This window comes from Pleurodeles waltl, chromosome 6 (genome assembly GCF_031143425.1).
Source record: "Pleurodeles waltl isolate 20211129_DDA chromosome 6, aPleWal1.hap1.20221129, whole genome shotgun sequence".
Lineage (NCBI taxonomy): Eukaryota > Metazoa > Chordata > Amphibia > Caudata > Salamandridae > Pleurodeles > Pleurodeles waltl.
In genome coordinates, this window is record NC_090445.1 from 202,619,432 (window position 1) to 202,645,175 (window position 25,744).

Below are 25,744 nucleotides of genomic sequence, written 5' to 3' on the forward strand. Positions count from 1 at the left end.
GAACTACAGAATTCTGAACAACTAGTAGTTTATTGATTGCATATTTGGAATACCCCAAGTACAGGCCATAACCTTGAAAGTCCCCAATTACAATAGTGACTGGCACAAATTACCCTTTTAATATTGGTACCGATAACATTTTTCTGCAATAGACAATCAATTTGCAACCCAGAAGAAGGGAGCATACTTTTTGAGGACAGTTTGTCTATATCAGACATCACCGTCTCTGACAATGACGCTGCTGGGAATTATGTATGAATTCATGCATCCTCCTGGTCACCCTTCAGGACTGACATGAGAGCGCAACAACAGTGGTTGCACAAGGAATTATCTCATGAGCTGCACAGAAGAGCAAAGCAGCGTTTGTTAGAGTCAAGAGGATATTGGTAAAGTCAAATCTAATCTGAAGGTGCAGATTCTTATAAAGGTAACCCATATAGTCTTAGTACCCACCTTTTTGCCAAAAGGTGATCAGTCGAATTGTCACCGCCATCCACCCCCATAACATTTTCTTATCGGAGCTAAGCCTCCGCTGATGGATGCCATCCAACTTTGCACCTCCAAAAGACACGTCTTAAAGAAACTCAGATCACTGCAGGAATTGAGCATATTGTGAGTGCGAATAGGATGCATTTGGAAATTGAAGCCATACAAGCAGATAAAGCTAGCCAAAGAGACTTCAGAGAAATACAGAAGGTCGGGTAACTGGAGGTGATGTGAAATGTATAATCTAGTCCACACACTCAGAAGTTAGCTGTGCTTACAGATAGGGAAATCTGGAGTGATGGAGAGAGAAAAGAGAATCTAAATCTGTTCCAATTCACCAGTTTCCATTGGCAAATTAAAGTTAAGCATAAAACATATTAGGTACAGCTTCACGCTTTCTAACAAGAAATTGCTAATATTGTGAGACCTTGGGCCATATGTACGAACACATATTCCCATAGCCACTGAATGGGCAAAACTGTTTGCTACATCTGGCCCTTAGTGCCAGCGTAGTCGGTAACTGAAGAAAAAGTGCTTCCTACTGGGGATCAGCCGGGCACGCCAGATTTAGAAGGATGGCAAAGGGAGATTTAGAAACAATATCCCGACCTTCTTAATGTGCGCCCACTGTAGAAGGTACCATTCGGTATGTTAGAAAGTGTGTAACTTCAGATTATATTTTGCAGAGACAAAAGGACCCACCCTCGTTCTGCGTTAACTTATGTCGTCTTTAATGTAATAAGGACGCTTCTCCAGTAGTAGTTAGGTTTCCATATAGCCAACTCTGCAGTACGCAATACATCACACAAACAGCGTCTTCCTTCTCTACCCTTCCTTCTCCAACTGCCACTCTCTAACTTACATCACACTACCTACCTCATACATTCCACTGCTGCCTCGTACCTTTTATTGTTGCCAAGCAGCAACGTCACACTTCATACATTCTATTGTTGCCAAGCAGCAACACCACATTTAAGCTGCGGTTCAGCATGTGACCAGATTTTGTTTTGGTTCTGGGCCATAATTTGACTTAGTTTTCTGAAGGTTGCCCAACCTAAAGATGATGAAGGGAAAATCAGTAAGATATGTCTGTGTGCCATTTCCATAGAAAAAAAGGAAGGGGGAGAGGAACAGATGAGCAGAACCACTCTGACTCATTTGTGGTCAGGAGAGGCGTGGACGTATTAACAAATGTCTTGATTCTATGCACACTTATTGTGCATGGAATGCGCAAACCTTAGTCTCGAATGCAAAGCTGTATCTGAGGAGTTAAGCTGTGCACCCGACTGTTAGGAACTTTATTCTTTTGTTGTTTCTGCAGCACAGCCTTCTGTTTAGCCTCTGATTGGAGCAGAAAACACTTTGCAAAGTGCTTATGTTTCCATATGAATGCAAACAATCCACATGCAAATGTTTGTCTCACTGACGATAAAACACTTCTCCCAATCGACCAAATACTAGAGCACATAAACTCATAAGCAAAACACAAAGCCGTAGCCGGTGCATTGCTGTCATCTCAACACTACATAGGTATATTTATATTACAAGCCTACATCTCCAAATCAAATTTTCCCTGCATCAAAAATGCACCTTATTTGTCACTCCCTCAACACAATCATGCAATCAGTTCTTCACAAGAACAATATACGAACTGATTACGAATCAAGCTGTAAATTCCAATCTTTGTGCAAACAGGGGTTTGTGCAGAGAGCAGAATTACGAGCTGTGCAAAAACTATTGCAGTCTTGCGGTCCCCCCATGACATGACAGATTGTGCCAGGAAACCTGTCAAGTAGTATTTATCTACCTGAACACTGAACAGATCAGTTGCAAACTGAGCAGTCTGGAAGCCAGGAAAGTACTCTGCCTTCCATCCCTTGATGTACGGTCGGGCACAACATAGTTTATCCCTCCGTTCCTGAGCGTGTCAGTTTGTTTATTAAATATAAAAGTGCATTGTCGTGTAATAATACAGAAAATGTTACTATGTGTAATGTTCAGTAACCTCTCTACTGCGATTTGAATTACATGTTCGTATTTTCTGCCTCCTAGAATATACACTGTCCAGAGCATCATGATTACAAAATTTCTGCTACAAAAACTGTGTTCTTTGTGAAGTGTTGCGTGCTACACGACATACCTAGAATAAAAAAATGTAAATGCTTTGGATGCTTTTTTTCTGCATACAGGGGGGAAGTCTCTGATTTTCCTAATTGGCGAGAGTCCTGTTTGCTACATTTCTGAACAGTGCTGTGCAGTCTTGGATGTACATCTTGGTGTTCCTTGCATCTGACTCCCATTCTCTTACTGCTTACAGAACAATATTCGAGATAAGCTTTATCCCATCAAGCTCTCAATGAATTACTCCATCCACGAGAGGGAAGCTCGGGGTAGGCAAGCTGTGCGCTCCCTGGACAACTTCCCTGTCCTCAACCAGTATCAGCCCACCATGGAGCAGACTGAGGTGAGAGCACGAAAGAGGGATGAGCTATGAGAGGGCTAATGAGGTATGAAATGGGGCTCAAATGCGGTCCCCGAAACCTTTGGAATTGAAAAAGAGTAGGCTTGAAACAGAAGGGAGCTGATGTGAAAGGTGAAAATTCCAGGAGCATAGGGATAAAGCGGAAATGGGGGTCAAAGGAGTAGCTGAAGGATTTGAGTGAAAGGACTAAGTTTAAGTCAAAAGAGTAACCAGGAGACCACAAATAACTGAGAGGTACAGAAGATGTGATTAGTGAAAGGAAAGTGAAGGGGATCAGAGGATGAAGGCAAAACAAAGCTTCTCACACCTAGGAGTGATCATCTTTTGCAAACATATTTTTTCTTCATCGAAAACCTATGAATGTCACCCTATTGTACATTGCCATTTAGGGGGTCACGGTGAAAATGAATGACTGTCCTTGAAATGAGGTAATGGGCCTGGGTGTTGTTGAAAGAATAGATGCTCATGAGCAAGACTTTTTCTATTAACCAAAGGTTCATCTCAAGCGGAGGGTCAGACACTAGGGGTTACAAATCAGGGAAAAAAGGTCAAATTTATTTTAAAATATGATGTGCAAGGGCCCTGTTTGGTCTTGTGCACACCCAGGAGAAGTGTGAACAACATTACCATGCCCCATTAGCAAAAACAATGTACTTTTACCTGGCCATGGCTGAATTCTGACACTGACATGAGAAGAGTTAGTACATCAGCTGCCACAAGAATATCGTGAGAAAGGATTAGAGGACCAGGTAACTGTCAATAATATGACAAACATTAGTTTAGAATAAAGGTCCTAATTTAGAACTGGGCGGATGGATCACCCGTCACAACCGTGGCATATATCCCATCAGCCAAAATCTAAATCTCATTATGTCCTGTGGGATTTAGATTTCAGCGGACAGGATATCCGTCTCCGTTGGGATGCAGTAGCCCGTCCGCTGAGTTCTAAATCAGGCCATTGTTTTTAGCAGGAAGGTATGGGATACTCTGAAAAATTCTAGAACAATGAACAAATGGGTCTGCTCAGAATTAATGTGCAAAATCTAGATGTTTCTCACAGTCAGATTACAAGCCATAATATGGCTCAAGGCAACTTCAGAACATAGGTTGCACAATGTTCATACATCCAAGTATCAAATACTTAAAAGAAATGACAATACTTGAAAGTATGCCACAAGCATTATTAGTTCTCATTCATGCCATTTACAGTCAAGTATGCGCTTAGGACCATTTGCAAAATGTGCATTGTAGAAAAGAGGATATGCAGGCTTATCTGTACCTGCATTACTTGTTGCTCATGGGCAATGTTATTAAATGTGTTATTTCTGAATGTGCTGTTGGTTGATTGTGTGCTATACAAGTGCCAAATAATTCTAACAACATTAGCAATACAAGAGGAACAGAACTGACACATCAGCTGTGATCCACAATCAATAGAAACAAGTAACATTTGCTTCCAAGTGTGGTAGGACAGAGAACGTCTGAGGCCCATGAAAAACACAAAGAAGACAATCACATTCCAACCCAGAAGAAGGGAGCATACTTTTTAAGACAGTTTGTCTATGTCAGACATCACAGTCTCTCACAATGAAGTGATGACACTGCTGGGAATTATGAATTCATGCACCCAGATTGCCTGGTGAACATCAGAACAGACGCATCCGTGACACAAATGTTTTCACTGGGTTTTGGTCAAGGACAGGATCTTTGTTGCATACACATGTTAGACCTTAAAACATTGTGTTGAGATCTCAGTCCTTTTCTATGACAAGTTCATTCAAATCAGAACAAACCATATATCAAAGTATTACACCAAGAAGTACAGAGAAATATACTCACCATGGGTATTGTAAGATGCTTAGATAATGCCAATGAAGGAACCTATTGCTGCTCCTACAGAAGACATACTAGTAGGAGAATATTTTCAAAACTAAACCCACACATGAGAAATAGATCACATTACCTTATTAGACTTTATTGATAGGGTATCCCTAGACATAGACTTTTACTGCAAGAGAAACACAATAGGGTAAGTTAGCACATCTATGCACCCGCCAAGAGCTTACAGGAGTAATTCACTGTTGATAAGATGATGCAATACATTTGATTTCACTTTGCCACCATTTCTACTGACCCCTTTGGACATTTAGAAAGTGCAGGACTATGATTTTAACTTCAACAATATAGGCATGGCATACACAGTGCCACCTAAAAACTGAGACTGCATTACACAAGAAACCACAATTATATACCATACTACTTACTATGAAAGCCAATGAAGTTAGCAGTATGGCTCCAGAGGTCACTTACTTGAACTGAGGGAGGACAGACAGTTTTTCCAAGATGAGTACCTTCTGTACTTTGGCTGATGAGGAATAATTCTCCCCCATGCATGAGGAAGGGAATGGCTTTTTAACACACCTTCCACATCTGGCAGACAGGATTTTCAAATGTACGGCTGTACAGTTACACATTGCAGCGTTAATGGCATATAGAGGCATACACCACAGCTGGCCTTTATGTGTACATGTATGTAGTATTCATATAGTGCTAACCTAGCCTAAACGCAGCAAAGTATTGTAGAAGTTCAAAGGCAAGCATAAAGTCAACAAATGATGGAGAGGTAGCTGGTGTTGCTGCATTGTGATGTGTTCTTTAAAGAGGTGCGTATACAACATTTTCTTAAATTGTAGCATGGTCCTGATGGAGAAGGGGATTGTGTTCTGGCTCCTGGGTGTGTAGATGGAAAAGGCCTGCTGCCTTGACTTTATTTAGGTTCTTGTTTAGTACAATTTTCTTAAAAGAAATAAAGAAATGGGGACCACCAATAAAAAACCTGGTAACAAAATAGAATAGAATCACAGTACTCTCCTACTTCAAGGGGACTTTCTTTTCAACCAATGAATACATGTGCTGTAAAGCATTTGCTTTTCAAGGGAACACTCATATTTGTATTGAAAATGCTGAGGAGTAGAGAGTTACATGTATCGGAAGCAGAATATACCTTTATTCAGGTCCGCAGAAAAATGTGATGCTTCACATCATACATTGCATTTTTGGCCTAGTGCGAGCTACAGCAAGTATGTATGTACATATATATATATATGTTCGATGGCATGTGTACCTGCAGATACACATGCTTTGCACATCCCGCCATCTAGTGTTGGGCTCGGAGTGTTACAAGTTGTTTTTCTTCGAAGAAGTCTTTCGAGTCACGAGATCGAGGGACTCCTCCCCTTTCGGCTCCATTGCGCATGGGCGTCGACTCCATCTTAGATTGTTTTTTTTCCGCCATCTGGTTCAGACGTGTTCCTTTTCGCTCCGTGTTTCGGTTCGGAAAGTTAGTTAGAATCTCGGAAAATTCGACTGTATTGTTTGCGTTCGGTATCGGGTTAGTTACTACAGATCGACACTGACTTTTGAAGAGCTCCAGTGGCCCTTTGGGGTTTTTTCGATCCCCCGTCGGGGCCTGGTCGGCCCGGCCACGTGTCTCTTCAAGGCTGATGGAACGGACCCCATTCCGCTTCTGCCCAAAATGTCACAACAAGTATCCATATACAGATCAGCACCTGGTCTGTAACTTGTGTTAGGCTTCACAAGTATCTTCTTTGTGTTCTGGAGACAGTCGAGCGTTTCGGTCGAGGAAGACACTAAGAGACCAAAGAGCTAGAAGACTGCAAATGGCGTCGGCGCCGACAGGACAAAGGCATTTGGAGGAGGAAAGCTTCTCCATCCAGGAGTGGGACTCGGACGAGCTCGATCCCGAAGAAACGCCGAAAACCGTGAGTAAGACTTTGAAACATAAAACTCACGAGAAGACCACAAAAGCCCAGGGGACGCCACCGCCAACAGGCCATGGCTTAACCCGTAAAATAGGTGACCGATCATCGGCACCGAAAAAGGGCACGCTTGTGTCGAAGTCATCCGACTACGGTCGAGATACCGGCACAAAGCAATCTCGAGCCCGAGACAGCGGCTCCGAGCAAGTTCGGCACCGAAATGGGTCGGCACCGAGAGACCACGACGCCGAAAATCAAGAAAGTGTTGTCGGAGCCGAAAAAGGCTACCGAAAAGGTTTCCATTCCGAAACATCTAGCCTCGGAACCGAAATCAGGTTCCTACACAGAGGAACAGGGATTGTCCTCCCAAATGCACGGACATACGTTCGGACAAGAACTAGAATCAGTGGAGCCAGACTACACTCAAAGGAGGCTCCACATTCAAAAGGACACAGGGAAGATAAGCACTCTTCCCCCAATTAAAATGAAAAGAAAACTTGCCTTTCAAGATAAGGACAAGCAGCCACAGGCAAAGGTGGCAAGACAGACAACTCCACCACCATCTCCACCACCATCAATGCACACATCACGGGTAGTCACTCCACCACTGATGCAATCCCCAACGCATACTGCAATGAGTCAGGACAATCCCGACGCATGGGACCTTTATGATGCGCCAGTATCGGATAACAGCCCAGACTGTTACCCAGCAAGACCGTCCCCACCTGAGGACAGTACATCTTAAACGCACGTGGTCTCAAGGGCAGCAGCTTTTCATAATGTCACCTTGCATGCAAAACCCATTGAGGATGACTTCTTGTTTAATACACTATCCTCCACTCATAGCCAAGACCAGAGCCTACCTATGCTACCTGGAATGCTAAAACACTCCAAACAGGTGTTTCAGGATCCTGTGAAGGGCAGGGCCATAACTCCAAGGGTGGAGAAAAAGTACAAGCCACCGCCTACAGACCCTGTGTATATCACGCAGCAACTAACACCAGACTCTGTAGTAGTAGGGGCAGCTCGCAAGAGAGCAAACTCTCACACCTCGGGAGACGCACCACCTCCAGACAAGGAGAGTCGCAAATCTGACTCTGCAGGGAAAAGGGTTGCAGCACAAGCAGCAAACCAATGGCGTATTGCCAACTCACAAGCACTTCTGGCAAGATATGATAGGGCTCATTGGGACGAAATGCAACATTTCATAGAACACTTAACCAAAGAGTTCCAAAAAAGGGCACAACAAGTGGTGGAGGAAGGTCAAAGTATCTCAAATAATCAGATACGGTCAGCAATGGATGCAGCAGATACAGCTGCGAGGACAGTAAATACTGCAGTAACAATAAGGAGACACGCATGGTTGCGTACATCAGGATTCAAGCCGGAAATACAACAAGCCGTGCTGAATATGCCTTTTAATGGACAGCAGTTGTTTGGGCCGGAGGTGGACACTGCTAATGAAAAACTTAAAAAGGACACTGATACGGCCAAAGCCATGGGCGCACTCTACCCTCCACAGAGTAGAGGCACATTTCACAAAACACAGTTTAGAGGGGGGTTTGGAGGACAAGCTACAGAACCCACAACCTCACAAACAAGGCCCACTTATCAAAGTCAATATCAGCGGGGAGGTTTTCAGGGACAATGTAGAGGGGGACAGTTCCAAAAGAATAGAGGGAAGTTCCAAAGCCCTAAAGCTCCTCAAAACAAGCAGTGACTTCCAAGTCAGAAACCCCCAACACATAACACCTGTGGGGGGGAGACTAAGCAAATTTTACAAACATTGGGAAGAGATAACAACAGACACTTGGGTACTGGCAATTATCCAGCATGGTTATTGCATAGAATTTCTCAGATTCCCTCCAAACGTTCCACCGAAAACACACAATGCAAAACAACACATGGATCTTCTAGGACTAGAGATCCAGGCATTGCTACAAAAAGGAGCAATAGAATTAGTACCAATTCAACAAAAAGGAACAGGAGTTTACTCTCTGTACTTTCTCATACCCAAAAAGGACAAAACACTGAGACCTATATTAGATCTCAGAACATTAAATACCTACATCAAATCAGACCACTTTCACATGGTGACATTACAAGACGCAATCCCACTGCTCAAGCCACAAGACTACATGACAACACTAGACCTAAAGGATGCATATTTCCATTACACGCATCTGCTAAAAACATCGTAAGCTACCTACTACACTTACAAAAGTCCAAGTTAGCTTTTTCATCCATTAAAATACATCTGACTGCAATTTCGGCTTATCTGCAAATTACGCATTCAACTTCATTATTCAGAATCCCAGTCATAAAAGCATTTATGGAGGGTCTGAAAAGGATTATCCCACCAAGAACACCACCAGTTCCTTCGTGGAACCTCAACATTGTATTAACACGACTCATGGGTCCACCATTTGAACCCATGCACTCATGTGAGATACAGTACTTAACATGGAAAGTAGCCTTTCTAATAGCTATCACATCTCTCAGAAGAGTAAGTGAAATACAAGCATTTACCATACAAGAACCCTTTATACAAATACACAAACATAAAGTAGTTCTACGCACAAATCCAAAATTCTTTCCTGAAGTCATTTCACCATTCCACTTAAGTCAAACAGTGGAACTTCCAGTGTTCTTTCCAGAACCAGATTCTGTAGCTGAGAGAGCATTACATACATTAGACATCAAAATGGCACTAATGTACTATATAGATAGAACCAAACAAATTTGCAAAACAAAACAATTGTTTGTTGCTTTCCAAAAACCTCCTACAGGGAACCCAATATCCAAACAAGGCATTGCCAGATGGATAATTAAATGTATTCAAACCTATTATATAAAAGCAAAGAGAGAACTGCCTATTAGACCAAAGGCACACTCCACTAGAAAGAAAGGTGCCACCATGGCTTTTCTAGGAAACATACCTATGACTGAAATCTGTAAGGCAGCCACATGGTCTACACCTCATACATTTACCAAGCATTACTGCGTGGATGTGTTAACCACACAACAAGCCACAGTAGGACAAGCAGTATTACGAACATTATTTCAAACAACTTCAACCCCTACAGGCTAAGCCACTGCTTTTTGGGAGATATCTCCTTACTAGTCTATGCACAGCATGTGTATCTGCAGCTACACATGCCATCGAACGGAAAATGTCACTTACCCAGTGTACGTCTGTTCATGGCATGAGACGCTGCAGATTCACATGCGCCCTCCCACCTCCCCGGGAGCCTGTAGCCGTTCGAAGTTGACAAAAGTTAAAACTTGTACATTTGTAAATCTGTAGATAGATCACTTTTAGTCACATTATGTACATACATACTTACTCCATTGCATGGGCACTATTACTATATACACAACTCCTACCTCACCCTCTGCGGGGAAAACAATCTAAGATGGAGTCAACGCCCATGCGCAATGGAGCCGAAAGGGGAGGAGTCCCTCGATCTCGTGACTCGAAAATACTTTTTCGAAGAAAAACAACTTGTAACACTCCGAGCCCAACAATACATGGCGGGATGTGCACAGCATGTGCATCTGCAGCGTCTCATGCCACGAACAGATGTACACTGGGTAAGTGACATTTTCCATATATATATGTGTATATATATATATATAAATATACATATATGTATGTTCGATGGCATGTGTAGCTGCAGATACACATCCACGTCCACATCGACTCCATCTTAGATTGTTTTCTTTCCGCCATCGGGTTCGGACGTATTCCTCTTCGCTCCGTATTTCGAATCGGGAAAGTTAGCTAGTTATCGGAAAATTTGACGGTATTGTTCCCGCTTAGTACCGGTTTAGTGTTAGCACATCGACACCGAAAAAAAGAAGTGCTCCGGCGGCCCTTCGGGGCTTCCACTCTTCAGCGGGGCCTGGTCGGCCCCACCGCGTCCATCTCCAAACCTCATGGACCGGACCCCCTTCTGTTTCTGCCCGAATTGCCACGCAAAGTATCCTTATACAGACCAACACTTGGGGGGTTATTACAACTTTGGAGGAGGTGTTAATCCGTCCGAAAAGTGACGGTAAAGTGACGGATATACCACCAGCCGTATTACGAGTCCATTATATCCTATGGAACTCGTAATACAGCTGGTGGTATACCCGTCACTTTACCGTCACTTTTGGGACGGATTAACACCTCCTCCAAAGTTGTAATAACCCCCTTAACCCCCTTGGTCTGTAATCTGTGTCTGTTACCGGAACACAGGGAGGATACTTGTGAGGCCTGTCGGGCATTTCGATTAGAAGACTCCAGATGGCGTTGACACCGGCCGAACAGATCGACGTCGAGGAAGAGGAGAGATTCTCTATTCAAGACTCAGACGAGTCCGAAAGTGAGCAGCCGAAGGCGCAGCAACAAACTGTGAGTAAATCAGCCCCGGCGAAGACTCACTCGAAAATTGTAAAGGCCAAGGGGAAGCCACAGCCAACAGGCTATGGCTTAACCCGAAAACACAGTGACCAAACATTGCCACCAAAAAAGGCCTACCAGCAGCCAAAGACATCCGACTCCGGTCGAGATGCCGGCTCCGAACCATCTCGGCACCGAGAGTTCAACACCCCCAAAGTCAAAAAGGTTTCCTCGGAGCTGAAAAAGAGCGTACCGAAACCTTCGGTGTCGAGACATGCAGCCTCGGAGCCGAAAACAGGCTCCTATACAGAAGAGCACGGCCTTTCCAGCCAAATGCAAGGGCACAGATTTGAGCAGGAACTAGGCATGGGAGAGCCAGACCATACCCAAAGGAGGCTGCACATACAGAAAGAAACAGGGAAAATTAAAACTCTTCCTCCAATAAAAATGAAGTGAAAGATAGCATTCCAGGAAGCGGAAATGCAGCCAAGGGCAAAGGTGGCAAGAGACAAGACACCACCAAGGGTTTTGCCACAGCCTTCACCATTGCATTCACCACACCTGTCCCCGGTAGCAACACCCCCAGTGCAGTCGCCAACACACACTGGGATGACACAAGATGACCCGGATGCATGGGACTTATATGATGCACCGGTCTCAGACAATAGTCCCGATTGCTACCCGGCAAGGCCGTCGCCACCTGAGGACAGCACTGCATATATGCAAGTGGTATCAAGGGCAGCTACTTTCCATAATGTAGCAATGCATGCGGAGCCCATAGAAGACGACTTTTTATTTAACACCTTGGCATCCACTCACAGCTCTTACCAAAGTTTGCCAATGCTCCCAGGCATGTTAAAACACGCCAAACAGGTGTTCCAGTACCCAGTAAAAGGCAGAGCCATCACGCCTAGGGTGGAGAAGAAATATAAACCTCCCCCAACGGACCCTGTGTTTATAACACAGCAACTAACACCAGATTCGGTGGTAGTGGGAGCATCCAGAAAGAGGCCAAACTCCCAATCCTCAGGAGACGCACCACCGCCCGACAAGGAAAGTCGGAAATTTGATGCAGCAGGCAAAAGGGTGGCAGCACAGGCAGCCAATCAATGGCGGATTGCCAATTCTCAGGCTCTACTGGTTCGCTACGACAGGGCACACTGGGACGAGATGCAACATATCATTCAGCACTTGCCCAAGGAATACCAAAAATGTGCCCAACAGGTTGTTGAGGAAGGACAAACGATTTCAAACAACCAAATAAGGTCTGTGATGGTTAAGGTAGACACAGCAGCAAGGACAGTGAACACTGCGGTAAACATTCGTAGGCACGCATGGTTACGGAGCTCTGGTTTTAAACCAGAAATCCAGCAAGCTGTGCTAAATATGCCGTTCAACCAAGATCAATTGTTTGGGCCGGAGGTGGATACGGCAATCGAAAAGCTCAAAAAGGACACGGACACGGGCAAAGCCATGGGCGCGCTCTACTCCCCACAGAACAGAGGCACTTTTAGAAAGCCGCAATTTAGAGGGGGGTTTCGTTCCCAAACCACAGAGCCTTCCACCTCACAAGTCAGACCCACATGTCAGGGCCAGTGCCAAAGAGGAGGTTTTCGAGGAACATACAGGGGTGGACAATTCCCAAAGGCAAGAGGGAAATTCTAAAGCCCAAAAACCCCTCAAACCAAACAGTGACTTCAATGTCACAAACCCCCACCACTCAACACCAGTGGGGGGGGAGACTCACCGCATACTACCACAACTGGGAAAACATAACTACGGACTCATGGGTCCTAACCATTATCCAACATGGTTATTGCATAGAATTCCTACAATTGCCACCAGATGTGCCCCCAAGAGCACACAGTATGTCCACACAACACTTAGACCTGTTACAACTAGAAGTCCAAGCATTGTTACAAAAACAAGCAATAGAACTAGTACCCAACCATCAAAAGGGAACAGGTGTCTACTCCCTGTATTTCCTAATTCCAAAGAAGGACAAAACGCTGAGACCCATATTAGACCTCAGAACACTGAATCTTTACATCAAAACAGATCACTTTCACATGGTAACACTTCAAGACGTGATTCCCTTGCTCAAAAAACAAGACTACATGTCAACATTAGATCTCAAGGATGCATATTTCCACATACCCATACATCCTTCCCACAGGAAATACTTAAGGTTTGTAATCCAAGGCGTGCATTACCAATTCAAGGTGTTACCATTCGGGATAACAACAGCCCCAAGAGTATTCACAAAATGCCTTGCAGTAGTAGCCGCTCACATCAGGAGACAGCACATGCACGTATTCCCTTACTTGGACGATTGGTTAATAAAAACCAGCACTCAGCAACAGTGTCTTCTACACACACAATACATGATAGAAACTCTACACAAACTAGGGTTCTCTATAAATTACCAAAAATCACATCTACAACATCCCAAATACAACAATACTTGGGAGCAATACTCAATACACAAAAGGCGATTGCCACTCCAAGTCCACAAAGGGTACAGGTGTTCTGCAATACAATATTAAACATTCAGCCAAACCAACACTACCAAGTGAGGTTTGTAATGAAACTTCTAGGCATGATGTCTTCATGCATAGCCATCGTCCCAAACGCAAGACTACACATGCGGCCCTTACAACAGTGTCTAGCAACACAATGGACACAGGCACAGGGTCAACTCCAAGATCTAGTGTTGATAGACCGCCAAACACACCTCTCGCTTCAGTGGTGGAATCCTATAAATTTAAACAAAGGGCGGCCATTCCAAGACCCAGTGCCTCAATAGGTGATCACAACAGATGCTTCATGATGGGGAGGGGAGCACACCTCAACCAACATAATATACAGGGACAATGGAACATTCAACAAAAACAACTCCATATAAATCATTTGGAACTGTTGGCAGTGTTTCTAGCATTGAAAGCATTTCAACCACTGGTAGCCCACAAACACATTCTTGTCAAAACAGACAACATGACGACAATGTATTACCTCAACAAACAGGGAGAGACACACTCCTCACAACTGTGTCTCTTAGCACAAAAAATGTGGCATTGGGCAATTCACAATCACATTTGCCTAATAGCACAATACATCCCAGGTATTCAAAACCAGTTGGCCGACAATCTCAGTCGAGCTCACCAACAAACACACGAATGGGAAATTCATCCCCAGGTCCTACAAATTTACTTTCTACGCTGGGGAACACCACAAATAGACCTATTCGCAACAAAAGAAAACGCAAAATGCCAAAACTTTGCGTCCAGGTATCCAAACCCTCTGTCTAAGGGCAATGCGTTATGGATGAGTTGGTCAGGGATATTTGCTTACGCTTTTCCCCCTCTCCCACTCCTTCCTTATCTGGTAAACAAATTGAGTCAAAACAGACTCAAACTTATACTCATAGCACCAACTTGGGCTCGCCAACCGTGGTACACAACACTGCTGGACCTGTACCTCATATCAAACTACCAAACAGACCAGATCTGTTAACTCAACACAAACAACAGATCAGATACCCGAATCCAGCATCGCTCAATCTAGCAATCTGGCTCCAGAAGTCTTAGAATTTGGACATTTAGACCTTACACAAGAATGTATGGAGGTCATTAAACAAGCTAGAAAACCTACTACAAGACATTGTTATGCAAACAAATGAAAAAGATTTGTTCATTACTGCCATAATAATCAAATTAAACCACTACATGCTTCCGCAAAGAACATTGTAAGCTACTTATTACACTTACAAAAATCTAAACTAGCATCTCTTCTATTAAAATACATCTCATAGCAATATCTGCCTATCTGCAGATTACACATTCAACATCACTTTTTAGAATCCCAGTCATCAAAGCATTTATGGAGGGATTAAAAAGAATCATACCCCCGAGAACATCACCAGTCCCCTCATGGAATCTCAATATTGTGTTAACACGGCTCATGGACCACCATTTGAACCCATGCACTCTTGTGAGATGCAATACTTAACTTGGAAAGTAGCGTTCCTGATAGCTATCACATCACTTGGAAGAGTAAGTAAAATACAAGCATTTACTATACAAGAACCATTTATACAGATACATAAACATAAAGTAGTTCTCCAGACAAATCCCAAATTCTTACCAAAAGTTATATCACCATTCCACCTAAACCAAACAGTGGAACTCCCAGTCTTTTTTCCACAACCAGACTCAGTAGCCGAAAGAGCCTTACATACGTTAGACATTAAAAGAGCACTAATGTATTACATTGATAGAACAAAACAGTTTCGCAAAACAAAACAATTGTTTGTAGCCTTCCAAAAACCTCATGCAGGAAATCCAATATCCAAACAAGGCATTGCCAGATGGATAGTGAAATGTATTCAGACCTGCTATATCAAAGCAAAAAGAGATCTACCGATTACACCAAAGGCGCACTCCACTAGGAAAAAAGACGCCACAATGGCTTTTCTAGGGAATATACCCATGACAGAAATCTGTAAGGCAGCCACATGGTCTACGCCTCATACATTCACAAAACATTACTGTGTAGATGTGTTAACAACACAACAAGCCACAGTTGGACAGGCTGTATTACGAACATTATTTCAAACAACTTCTACTCCTACAGGCTAAGCCACCGCTTTTGGGGAGATTACTGCTTACTAGTCTATGCACACATGCGCCCTCCCACCTCCCCGGGAGCCTGTAGCCGTTCGAAGTTGACAAAAATTCAAACTTGTACATTTGTAAATCTGTAAATATATCACTTTTAGTCACATTATGTACATACATACCTACTCCATTGCATGGGCACTATTACTATATACACAACTCCTACCTCACCCTCTGTGGGGAAAACAATCTAAGATGGAGTCGACGCCCATGCGCAATGGAGCCGAAAGGGGAGGAGTCCCTCGATCTCGTGACTCGAAAAGACTTCTTCGAAGAAAAACAACTTGTAACACTCCGAGCCCAACACTAGATGTCGGGATGTGCATAGCATGTGAATCTGCAGCGTCTCATGCCACGAACAAATGTACACTGGGTAAGTGACATTTTCCATATATATATATATATATATATATATATATATATATATATATATATATATATATATATATATATATATATATATATATATAATATATTCAATGGCATGTGTAGCTGCAGATACACAAATGCTTTGCATAAGTTTGCCATCTAGTTTTGGACTTGGAGTGTTACAAGTTGTTTTTCTTCGAAGAAGCTTTTTCGAGTCACAAGATGGAGTGACTCCTCCTCTCGGAGATAGTGCACATGGGCATCGAGTCCTTTGTTAGATTGTTTACTTTACGCTGTCGAGTTGGACGTGTTCCCTGTCACTCCGGTAGATTTCAGCTCGGTACTATCTGAACTTCTCTATCTTTCCTTTAAATGTTGGTATTGTTTCTCGAATGCATTTTCCTAACTATACTCAATCTGATTCGGGATCGATTAAACCCCCTTCTCTGGCCTACTGCGTCACAGGCTCATGGATCAGACTCCATTTCGATTCTGCCCTCAGTGCCACGCCAAGTTCCCCTACACCGACCAACACTCTGTGTGTAACCTCTCTCCGGATCATAAGGAGGAAACCTGCGGGCGTGCTGATCCTTCCGCTCCAAGAAGATTCTGAGTTGACTGAACAAATGCCAATGTTTTCAGTGAGGAACAGGGACAGACTGCAGTTCCCATCGCAGACTCTGATTCTGACCATGCCTTAGATGGGGACAGCCAACTTATTCCTGCAGCGCAGTACATGATTACGCGAGTCCCTTCCCATCACGAAAAACATTTAAAAAAGTCAGCACAGATGGACTTGGGTCCACCACTGCTTGGCGGCCGTGGTCGGACCCAGAAATTACCTCTCAGCGACTGGCCCTCAGGTTCAGCGTCTAAGAAGGCCAAAATGCATTTGACTGCACAGACTGCCATGCCTGCTTCGGGATCGAGTCGCAAGGTGGAAGCTTCCACTTTGGAACCGAAATGCGTACTACAACCTCGGAGCCAAAGCATCCAAGCTCCTCTTTGGAGTGGAAAAAACTTCCATCTGCTTCAGCCCGATTAAAGCAGTCAGTCCCCAAGTTTTCGAAGTATACATTTGTGGGAAGTAAATATGTTCCATCTGCAGAGGAGTCAACAGAAATTAGGCCCATTCTGGAAGTGATGGACCATAAACAGAGGAAAATACAAATACAAAAGGTTACAGGGAAAATTATTGCCTCTCCACCTCCTATAACCAAGAGGAAACTGTAATTTCAAGAAAGTCTGGAAGCTAGGCATCACCTGAAAAAATATTTAAGCACATGGATAAGCCAAAGACGGTACATCAGCCTTCTCCACCTCATTCTCCTTTCCTTCCTACTTCTCCACCACCTGATACTCCACCACCAACACCTTCACCCACACAGTTTTCTATGCAAGCTCCTGCCCCTTCACATGGGGATTATATGGGTGACAATCCTTATAATGTAGACCCATGGGATGTGTATGATCCAGACCCTGCTCCATCTAATAACCCTGATCTATATCCAACAAGGCCATCTGCACCTGACGACAGCACAGCCTATAATCAGGTGATTGCTAGAGCAGCCACATTCCACAATGTGAAGCTGCATTCTGAACCCAAAGAGGGTGATTTCCTATTCAACACCTTATCCTCTACACAGAAACAGTACCAATGTTTGCCAATGCTACCAGTCATACTAAAACATGCTGATTACATTTTTAAAGAACCAGCAAAAGCTAGGGTATTAACACCAAGGGTAGACAAAAATACAAAGCTGAACCATCAGATCCTATTTTTGTAACACAACAATTGTCACCTGATTCTATTGTGGTCAGTGCAGCTAGGACAAGGGCAATAGTCAGCCCACAGGGGATGCTCCTCCCCCTGATAAGGAAAGCCGCAAATTTGATGCAGCGGGCAAAAGAGTGGCAAATCAGTGGAGAATCGCCAACTCCCAGTCTCCTTTAGCCAGGTATGACATGGCCCATTGGGACGAGATGCAGGAGTTCCTCCAATATCTCCCTACGGAACACCAAAAAAGGCACAGCAGGTAGTGGCAGAAGAACAAGCTATTGCCAACAATCAAATTAGATCTGCCCTAGATGCAGCTGACATCGCAGCTAGGGGAAAAAATACTAGAGTCATGATCCGAAGGCATGCTTTGTTGCGGTCCTCAGCATTCAAACCTGAAATACAGCAAGCGGTCCCTAATATGCCGTTTAACAAACAGCAACTATTTGGACGAGAGGTGGATACCACCACTGAAAAATTAAAAAAAGGACTTGGAAACAGCAAAGGCCATGGGCGCCCTTTACACAACACCTTTTCAGGGTACGTTTTGAAAGCCCCAATTCAGAGGGTTTTTTTTAAGCCCAAACATCAGAGGCCTCTACGTACCACCAAAAAAAAGGGACAACAGTTTTATTCTAGGGGATCTTTCAGAGGATCCTATAGAGGACACAACTTCAGAAATAGGGGCAAATCCACTGCCACAAGAGGTGCCTCCACCTCATCAAAGCAGTGACGTTCTCTGCATCCCCACACAGCAAACATCTCCTGTGGGAGGAAGACTGCAACATTTCTACCGTCAATGGCACAAAATTACATCAGATCAATGGGTACTGTCAATTATCCACAATGGTTATTGCCTAGAACTCATCTCCACTCTTCAAAATATTTCCCCTTGCTCACACAGGCTTTCTCAGGAACCCATTGTTCTGCTAAAACAAGAGGTAGAATCTCTTCTATTCAAAGGTGCAATAGAGGTAGTACCTATCACTCAACAAGGAACAGGAGTATATGCTCTATACTTCCTCATACCAAAAAAGGATGGCACTCTCAGACCAGTCCTCGATCTCAGACCTCTCAATCAGTACATTCTCTCAGAGCATTTCCACATGGTCACTCTACAGGAAGTCATCCCCTTGTTACAAAAACAAAGCTACATGACAGCATTAGATCTAAAAGATGTTTACTTCCATATTCAAATACTTGAGGTTTGTGATAGCAGGCTAGCAATACCAATTCAAAATGCTACCCTTTGGCGTAACAACAGCACCACGGGTATTTATCAAATGCCTAGCATTGGTTGCAGCATACCTCAGAAGGCAGAATATACATGTCTTTCCCTATCTGGATGACTGGCTCATAAAAGCCAGTACCATTCAAACCGGTCAACAACACACGCAATACACAATCTATACCCTACACAGTCTCGAGTTTACAATCAATTACCAAAAGTCTCCCCTTCAGCCAGGGCAAATACAACCATATCTGGGAGCAATAATGAACAGTCAGTTAGCATTAGCCTACCAAACCCACAAAGAATTCAGGCGTTCCACATTCTCATATCTCAACTACAAAATATTCAGACTTACACAGCAAGGCTTATTATGAAACTCTTGGGAATGATGGCATCCTGCATATCAATAGTGCCCAAAATGTGCAACAGTGTACTTCACAACAATGGTCTCAGGCACAGGGTCAACTTCACGTTCTGGTGTTGTTGGACCACCTGACTTACTGCAGTGGTGGAATCACACCAACCTATCAAAAAGGCGGCCATTTCAGGACCCTATGCCACAGACCATAATCACCACAGATGCATCAATGACAGGTTGGGGAGCCCATCAACAATTGTACGACACAGAGAGAATGGGACTCAGTCCAGCAGACTTATCACATAAACCACTTGGAATTGCTGGCAGTGTTCTTAGTACTCAAAGCATTTAAACCACAGATCACCCACAAAACAGTGTTAATAAGGACAGAGAACAAGGTATTACCTGCAGAAATAGGGGGGACACATTCATCTCAATTGTCCCTTCTAGGACAGACAACTTAGAAGTGGGCAATTCACAATCTCATTCATTAGCATAGTATATCCCAGGGATACACAGCCAACTCTTAAGCAGGGCGCAGCAACAAAAACACAAATAGGAGATTCCCCCACAAGTTATTTAACAGTATTTTCACATGTGGGAAATAACAGACATAGACCTTTTCGCAACAACTGAAAATGCAAAATGCCCAAACTTCGCATCCAAGTACCCACACCCTCGATCCATGGGCAATGCTCTATTGATCAATTGGTAAGGGATATTTGCTTATGCTTTCCCCCTCTCCCACTAATTCCATTTCTGGTCAACAAGATTTGTCACACATATCTTACTATGATACTCATATCTCCCACCTGGGCACGTCAACACTGGTACACAATACTGTTGGATTTGTCTGTTTTACCACATCACAGGCTCCCAAACAGACCAGACCTATTGTCTCAAAATAAGGGTCAGATCAGGCACCCCAATCCCAGTATGCTCAACCTGGCGATTTGGCTCCTGAAGCCATAGAGTTTGGATATCTACAGCTTCTGTCAGAATGTACAGACATTCTAAGGGAAGCACATAAACCTACAACCAGGCAGTGCTATGCAGCTAAATGGAAACATTTTGTATATTACTGTCAACCCCAAAACATTAACTCACTTAAAGCATCGGTCCAGGATATTGTATGGTATTTGGTTTACTTACAAAAAGCAAATCTTGCATATTCATCTATTAAAATTAATTTAACAGCAATATCAGCCTACCTCCAAAACAGACAGCATACCTCTCTGTTTAGAATTCCTGTCATAAAAGCTTTTGTGGAAGGCCTTAAAGAAGTTATTCCACCTAGAGCTCCACCAGCTCCTGCCTGGAATCTTAACATTGCACTCACAAGGCTTATGGGTCCACCATTTGAAGCCATGCATTTTTGTGCTCTTCAATTTCTCTAATGGAAACTTGCTTTCCTGGTAGCAATTACTCCCTTGAGGAGAGTAAGTGAAATTCAAGCATTCACTTTAGAAGAACCCTTCTTCCAAATTCACAAACACAAAATTGTACTTAGGACAAATCCAAAATTTCTACCCAAAGTGGTTTCACCATTTCATATCCATTGGTCAGTGGAATTGCCAGTCTTCTTTCCACAGCCAGATTCAGTTACCCAATCACCAACTTTCAGTTTGCATACTTCGGTAATGAACTGATTATTGATCCTTTTAATACTTGTTTCATTAGAAACTTTTTCAGCTGTCTTCTCTACATCTTCCATGTTACTCCCTTCATGAAACAATTTTACCATCCATAATGGACAAAACTCAGTGGCTGCTTTCCTTTCCCTCATTAGTTCAAATGGACTCTTGCTTGTAGCTACATGTGGTGTGGTGCGATAAGACCACACCAAATACTTGACTGCCTGACCTACATATGAGTTAATTCTGTGTGCTGCTTGAATACAGCCTACTAACACTTTATTAAATCATTTAACTTTACCATTACTTTGTGGATTATATAGAGGTGTTCTGATGTGCTTGATTGCATACTTATTCAGAAACTGTTGCATTTCAGTGGATACAAATTGCACACCATTGTCAGTTAAGATTTCTTCTAGAAATCCTTCTCTTATAAATATATTTCTCAAACAACTGATTAAACTTTTAGTAGTCGGGAGATGCACTGATTCTACTTCTACCCATCTTGACAGATGCTCAATGATGACAATGAAGTAATACATGTTATGTGGCAGAATGTGGAAAGGTCCCAAAAAATCAATTCCTAATCTTTGCCATCCTACCTCTTGGGTTTGATATGCATTCGCAGACTGTTCCTTTTTCATTCAGATAGAGATCCAGCCAGGCCTGGGCATGTTAATGGAAAAAAATGGAAATGGCTCAGAATGTAATTCTATAGGATCTCTCACAACTTTGTTTGAAAGCTTATACACCCAGAGACTCTATGTAGATTGCAATATATGTTCAAAATTGAAAATTTCAAAATTGAAGTAAAATTAAAGCAGTGTAAATCTTCACTACTCCAGGTCTGCCTTCATTCTCTGTAGATATTTTCTAGTGGGGCCACGCCTCCTTCAGCCCCCACTCCCCCACATCTTACGGACATCTGCTGCTGTAATTTTTGCTGTCCCTTGTGTTTAAAGGGCAAGGAGCACATCTTGTAACTTTGTTGATTTGCCTTTAGATTAACTTCCAGAAGGAGTGTGGCACAGACAACACCTGCAACAGCAACCTGCAGATGTCCTACCAGTTTGTGAATTCACAAATGGAGCCGCTGCCCAGGTGAGAGGCTGGTCTATCTACTCTCTATTAACGGGGAAGTAGCAAGTCTTGTTCCTGCTTTCTGCCATCACTAAGTTTTTGTATGTTGAGTTCCACAGAAAAGATGAAGTTTGTAAGGGCTTGCCTTTTAGTTCTTTTAAATGTAAACACCTTGCCCATGATCACCTGACCACCCTACTGATAAGCCACTTCCACTGTAATGAGTCATAGGGTCTGATGTGAGTGTCCGGGAGGAGCACAGACCTCTGTGTGCTTGAGGTTTTCACAGGTTTATGATGTGTCACTAAGTAACTATGTATGCCTCCAGCAGTGTAACAAATATGCTGGCACCCCTGTTTTACACCGTGTTTCAGATATATGATTCCTTAAGTGTCACCAGTGCTTAGATGTCAGTGAAATCTGTGTGTCAAACACAATGAGTAACAGGTTATTGTCAATTAACTCCTGCCTCGAACAGTGTTGCCAATATACTGGTACCCCTGTCTTACATGAAACACGCAGGGGGGGACGGGGCGAGGCCACGGGAGGTGGGAGGGGGAGGAGGAGAGAGTGCACCTAAGTGCACTTAGGTTTGCCCAGCCCAGCTGTGTTTAACAGCCAGGCTAGAGAAACTGCACCAACCCTAGGGCTGTGTCTGAGCGGCAGTCTGAGACGCTCAGACCAATCCTGGTGCTGCTTGCATACTAAGTTTAGCATGAAAACAGCACCAAGATTGCTGGGGCGCCTGTGCTGTGGGGTCCGAGCAGTGAATGCTGGGACACCACAAGAGAAGCGACGAGCGAGGCGGCAGTAACGGAGGCAAGGTAAGTGCGTTTTTAATTTTGCTTATTTTTTTCACCTCTTCTCCGTCCACTGCCTCCCCCCCCCCCATCCTTCCCCTTGAGTAATGCAGCGGCTGCCACTGGTATGTCGATGGCTCAGTGTAAAAGTCGTATATGCAATTCTCAAATAGCAGTATGTAGGTGTCACTGAAACCCGTTTATACGTTTTACAGAGCAATGTGTGTGTTTGTGGTTCACATGTGTGCCTCTTACAGGGTGACTATCATGCAGGTGTTAGTGCAACACCTGAATTTGCCTTATGCTGTTGAAATGGGAGCCTTATGCCTAGCAGGGGATATGGAAAGTGCTATATAAATACCAATAAAATACAACACAAGACCATACAAATCAGTTGTAGTCTGCATGCTCTGACCAATATCTAGGCATCGGTCTTGTGCTTTTGCATGTATCCAATTGCACATGGCTGTCGCAAGGTACCTCTCCCAGAGCAGACAGTCAGCTGGTTTCTCTTTGTACCACACTGAGTACATCTGGAAGGGTAAATAATACAGGCTTGTAAACATGTTGTGTCTCCCCGCAGGGAGAATGGTGTACAGGTCCTGGAGTACAGCCCTGAAAAAAAGCTCCAACTGAGTGTCACGATCACCAACATTCCAACCACAGCTACCAATGGCGAGGACGCACATGAGGCGAACTTAAATATCACCATCCCTCCCATCCTGCTCTTCTCTTCTGTCCGACCGGTAAGGACGAATAATATTCTACTCTCTTTAACACTGATCCTCTGATAGGACCTAAAGTCACATCACTGACCTCATGTGACAAAGTGACCAATCAAGACTGGCCGGTCAGCATCCTGAAGCAGCAGTTATAACTGTTTACTGTTCCTCACTGCATGTTAAAACACCTCTAAAATATATATCTGATACAGAAATGCAATTGTACGTGCTGCCTTCATAAGTCCCTCCATTCTTCCTCCCTCTTCCTAGCAGTTCTTTTATTTTCCTTATTCTTTTCCTCCCTAACTTGATATTTCTGAATGTTTAATTTTTTTTCTCTTTCTGCCTCATTCTTTTTCATCTTCATGTCTCATGCATTGCTTTTGCTAGTTGACTGTTAAATTGCTTTCTGTCTTCTTCGTTCGGCTGCTGCCATCTCTCTATTGCCTGTTTATCAAGCACATCCAGGATTTGGTTGACGTGTTATCACTTGGAGCAGTAGATGAAACTGACTTATTGGCTAAAACTGAATGGTTACAATGTTAGTCTGTGGATCTGATAGCAAGGGGACAGTGATTGTTCCCTTTGCTGACTGGAAGCCTTGAGAGGGAAATCTGAGAGGCTGCATCATACCTGGATGATGGCCCCAGTGTCCCAAAAGGGAAAAAATACATTTGGCTAGGTTTGTTACACAGCAATAAATATGTGTTGTATAAATTGGGATATGGGTGCAAGATGTCATATATTAAGCTGTTTCGTGAACTGTCTCCTTACAGAGTCTCTCATGCACCTTTAATGGGACAGTTTTATGTGAACTTGGAAATCCTTTCAAGAGGAACCAGAAGGTGAGATTTATTTTATATACTTTTCTAAAGCCCCCCACGAATGTGAGTGTAGAAAAGTGGGATTCTTCTACAGCAACTGTTATGTTTACAACTGGTGTTGCCACAATCTTAGTTTGTTACTCTGTGGGCAAAACATAAAGGCTATTGGTACTGCTTTCTCATCTCCGTACTGCACACTGGCCATGCTCCACTTTAGGTCTGAAGAAGGTATGAAGTACATGACATACCTTGCATAAGTGGAGCGATATGGAGCTTGCCATAGAAACCTCTGTGCTATTGCTACTGATTCTTCACCCTGTAGTCCATACTGACTGCCTTCTCTCCAATTCCTATGCAATCCAAGAATAGTTTTTGTCTCTTCCAGTGGGCACGTCTGCTGTCAAGAAGCCACTGTCATCATTAACCTGAAATTGATGATTTCCTTTAGGAACACATCACATTAAATCTGCATCAAAGAGCTTATTTCAGAACATGTTTCAACAACTGATGGCTTACATCATCAGAATAAGTGTAGCACATATCGCCAGTTGAATATGCTGAATGCAGTGAGTAGCATCAGTAGTCCTGGACATTTTTCAACCTCAAAAGAATGTAAGTGTGTTCTGACCTATCAGTACAGCATGCAGATAGCTGTAGAAAGTGCATCAACCGTGATTAATCATGCCTGTAACACACAAAGCCCTGACACAGACCTGTAGAGTAATCTAACCCTCCCTATTTCCTGCCTTCGAGGTGTCCACAAGAAGCTCAGAATTGACAGTGAAGGACTGAAAGAAAGGACAAGCGGAGGAAAGCAAGGAAAAAGAAAGAAAGATGGAATGAGGAAGTGATGGTATAAAAGAATGTGAGGGAGAAGGAAGGCTAGAAAGGAGTAAAGAAGCAAGATGGGAAAAATAAATTAAGTATCGCTATCACAGTTTTGCTTTGTAGGACTACTAATGACTCACGAGAGCAAGAATGAGTTTCTACTGCTCTCAAGGAAATCTTAGTCCTAGCCTTACCACTCTTAAAAGAAAATCATCGATTGCGCCCAGCTGAACCAGTAAACTACATGTAGCCAGCTTATCTATGGGGGCAGCGGCATCCAAAATGATGGCCAGTTAGAGATTCATCAGTAG

At 43.4% G+C, this 25,744-nt stretch overlaps 1 protein-coding gene across 1 annotated transcript in view; it reads left to right on the plus strand.

Moving 5' to 3' along the window:
- The window catches only part of ITGA3 (integrin subunit alpha 3), a 243,795-nt gene that overhangs the window by 161,794 nt on the left and 56,257 nt on the right, over positions 1-25,744 (plus strand). The window contains exons 13-16 of the mRNA XM_069237816.1: positions 2,804-2,950; positions 22,183-22,280; positions 23,643-23,805; positions 24,558-24,626. Coding sequence (XP_069093917.1) covers positions 2,804-2,950; positions 22,183-22,280; positions 23,643-23,805; positions 24,558-24,626 — 477 coding nt within the window. The remainder of the gene's footprint in view (positions 1-2,803; positions 2,951-22,182; positions 22,281-23,642; positions 23,806-24,557; positions 24,627-25,744) is intronic.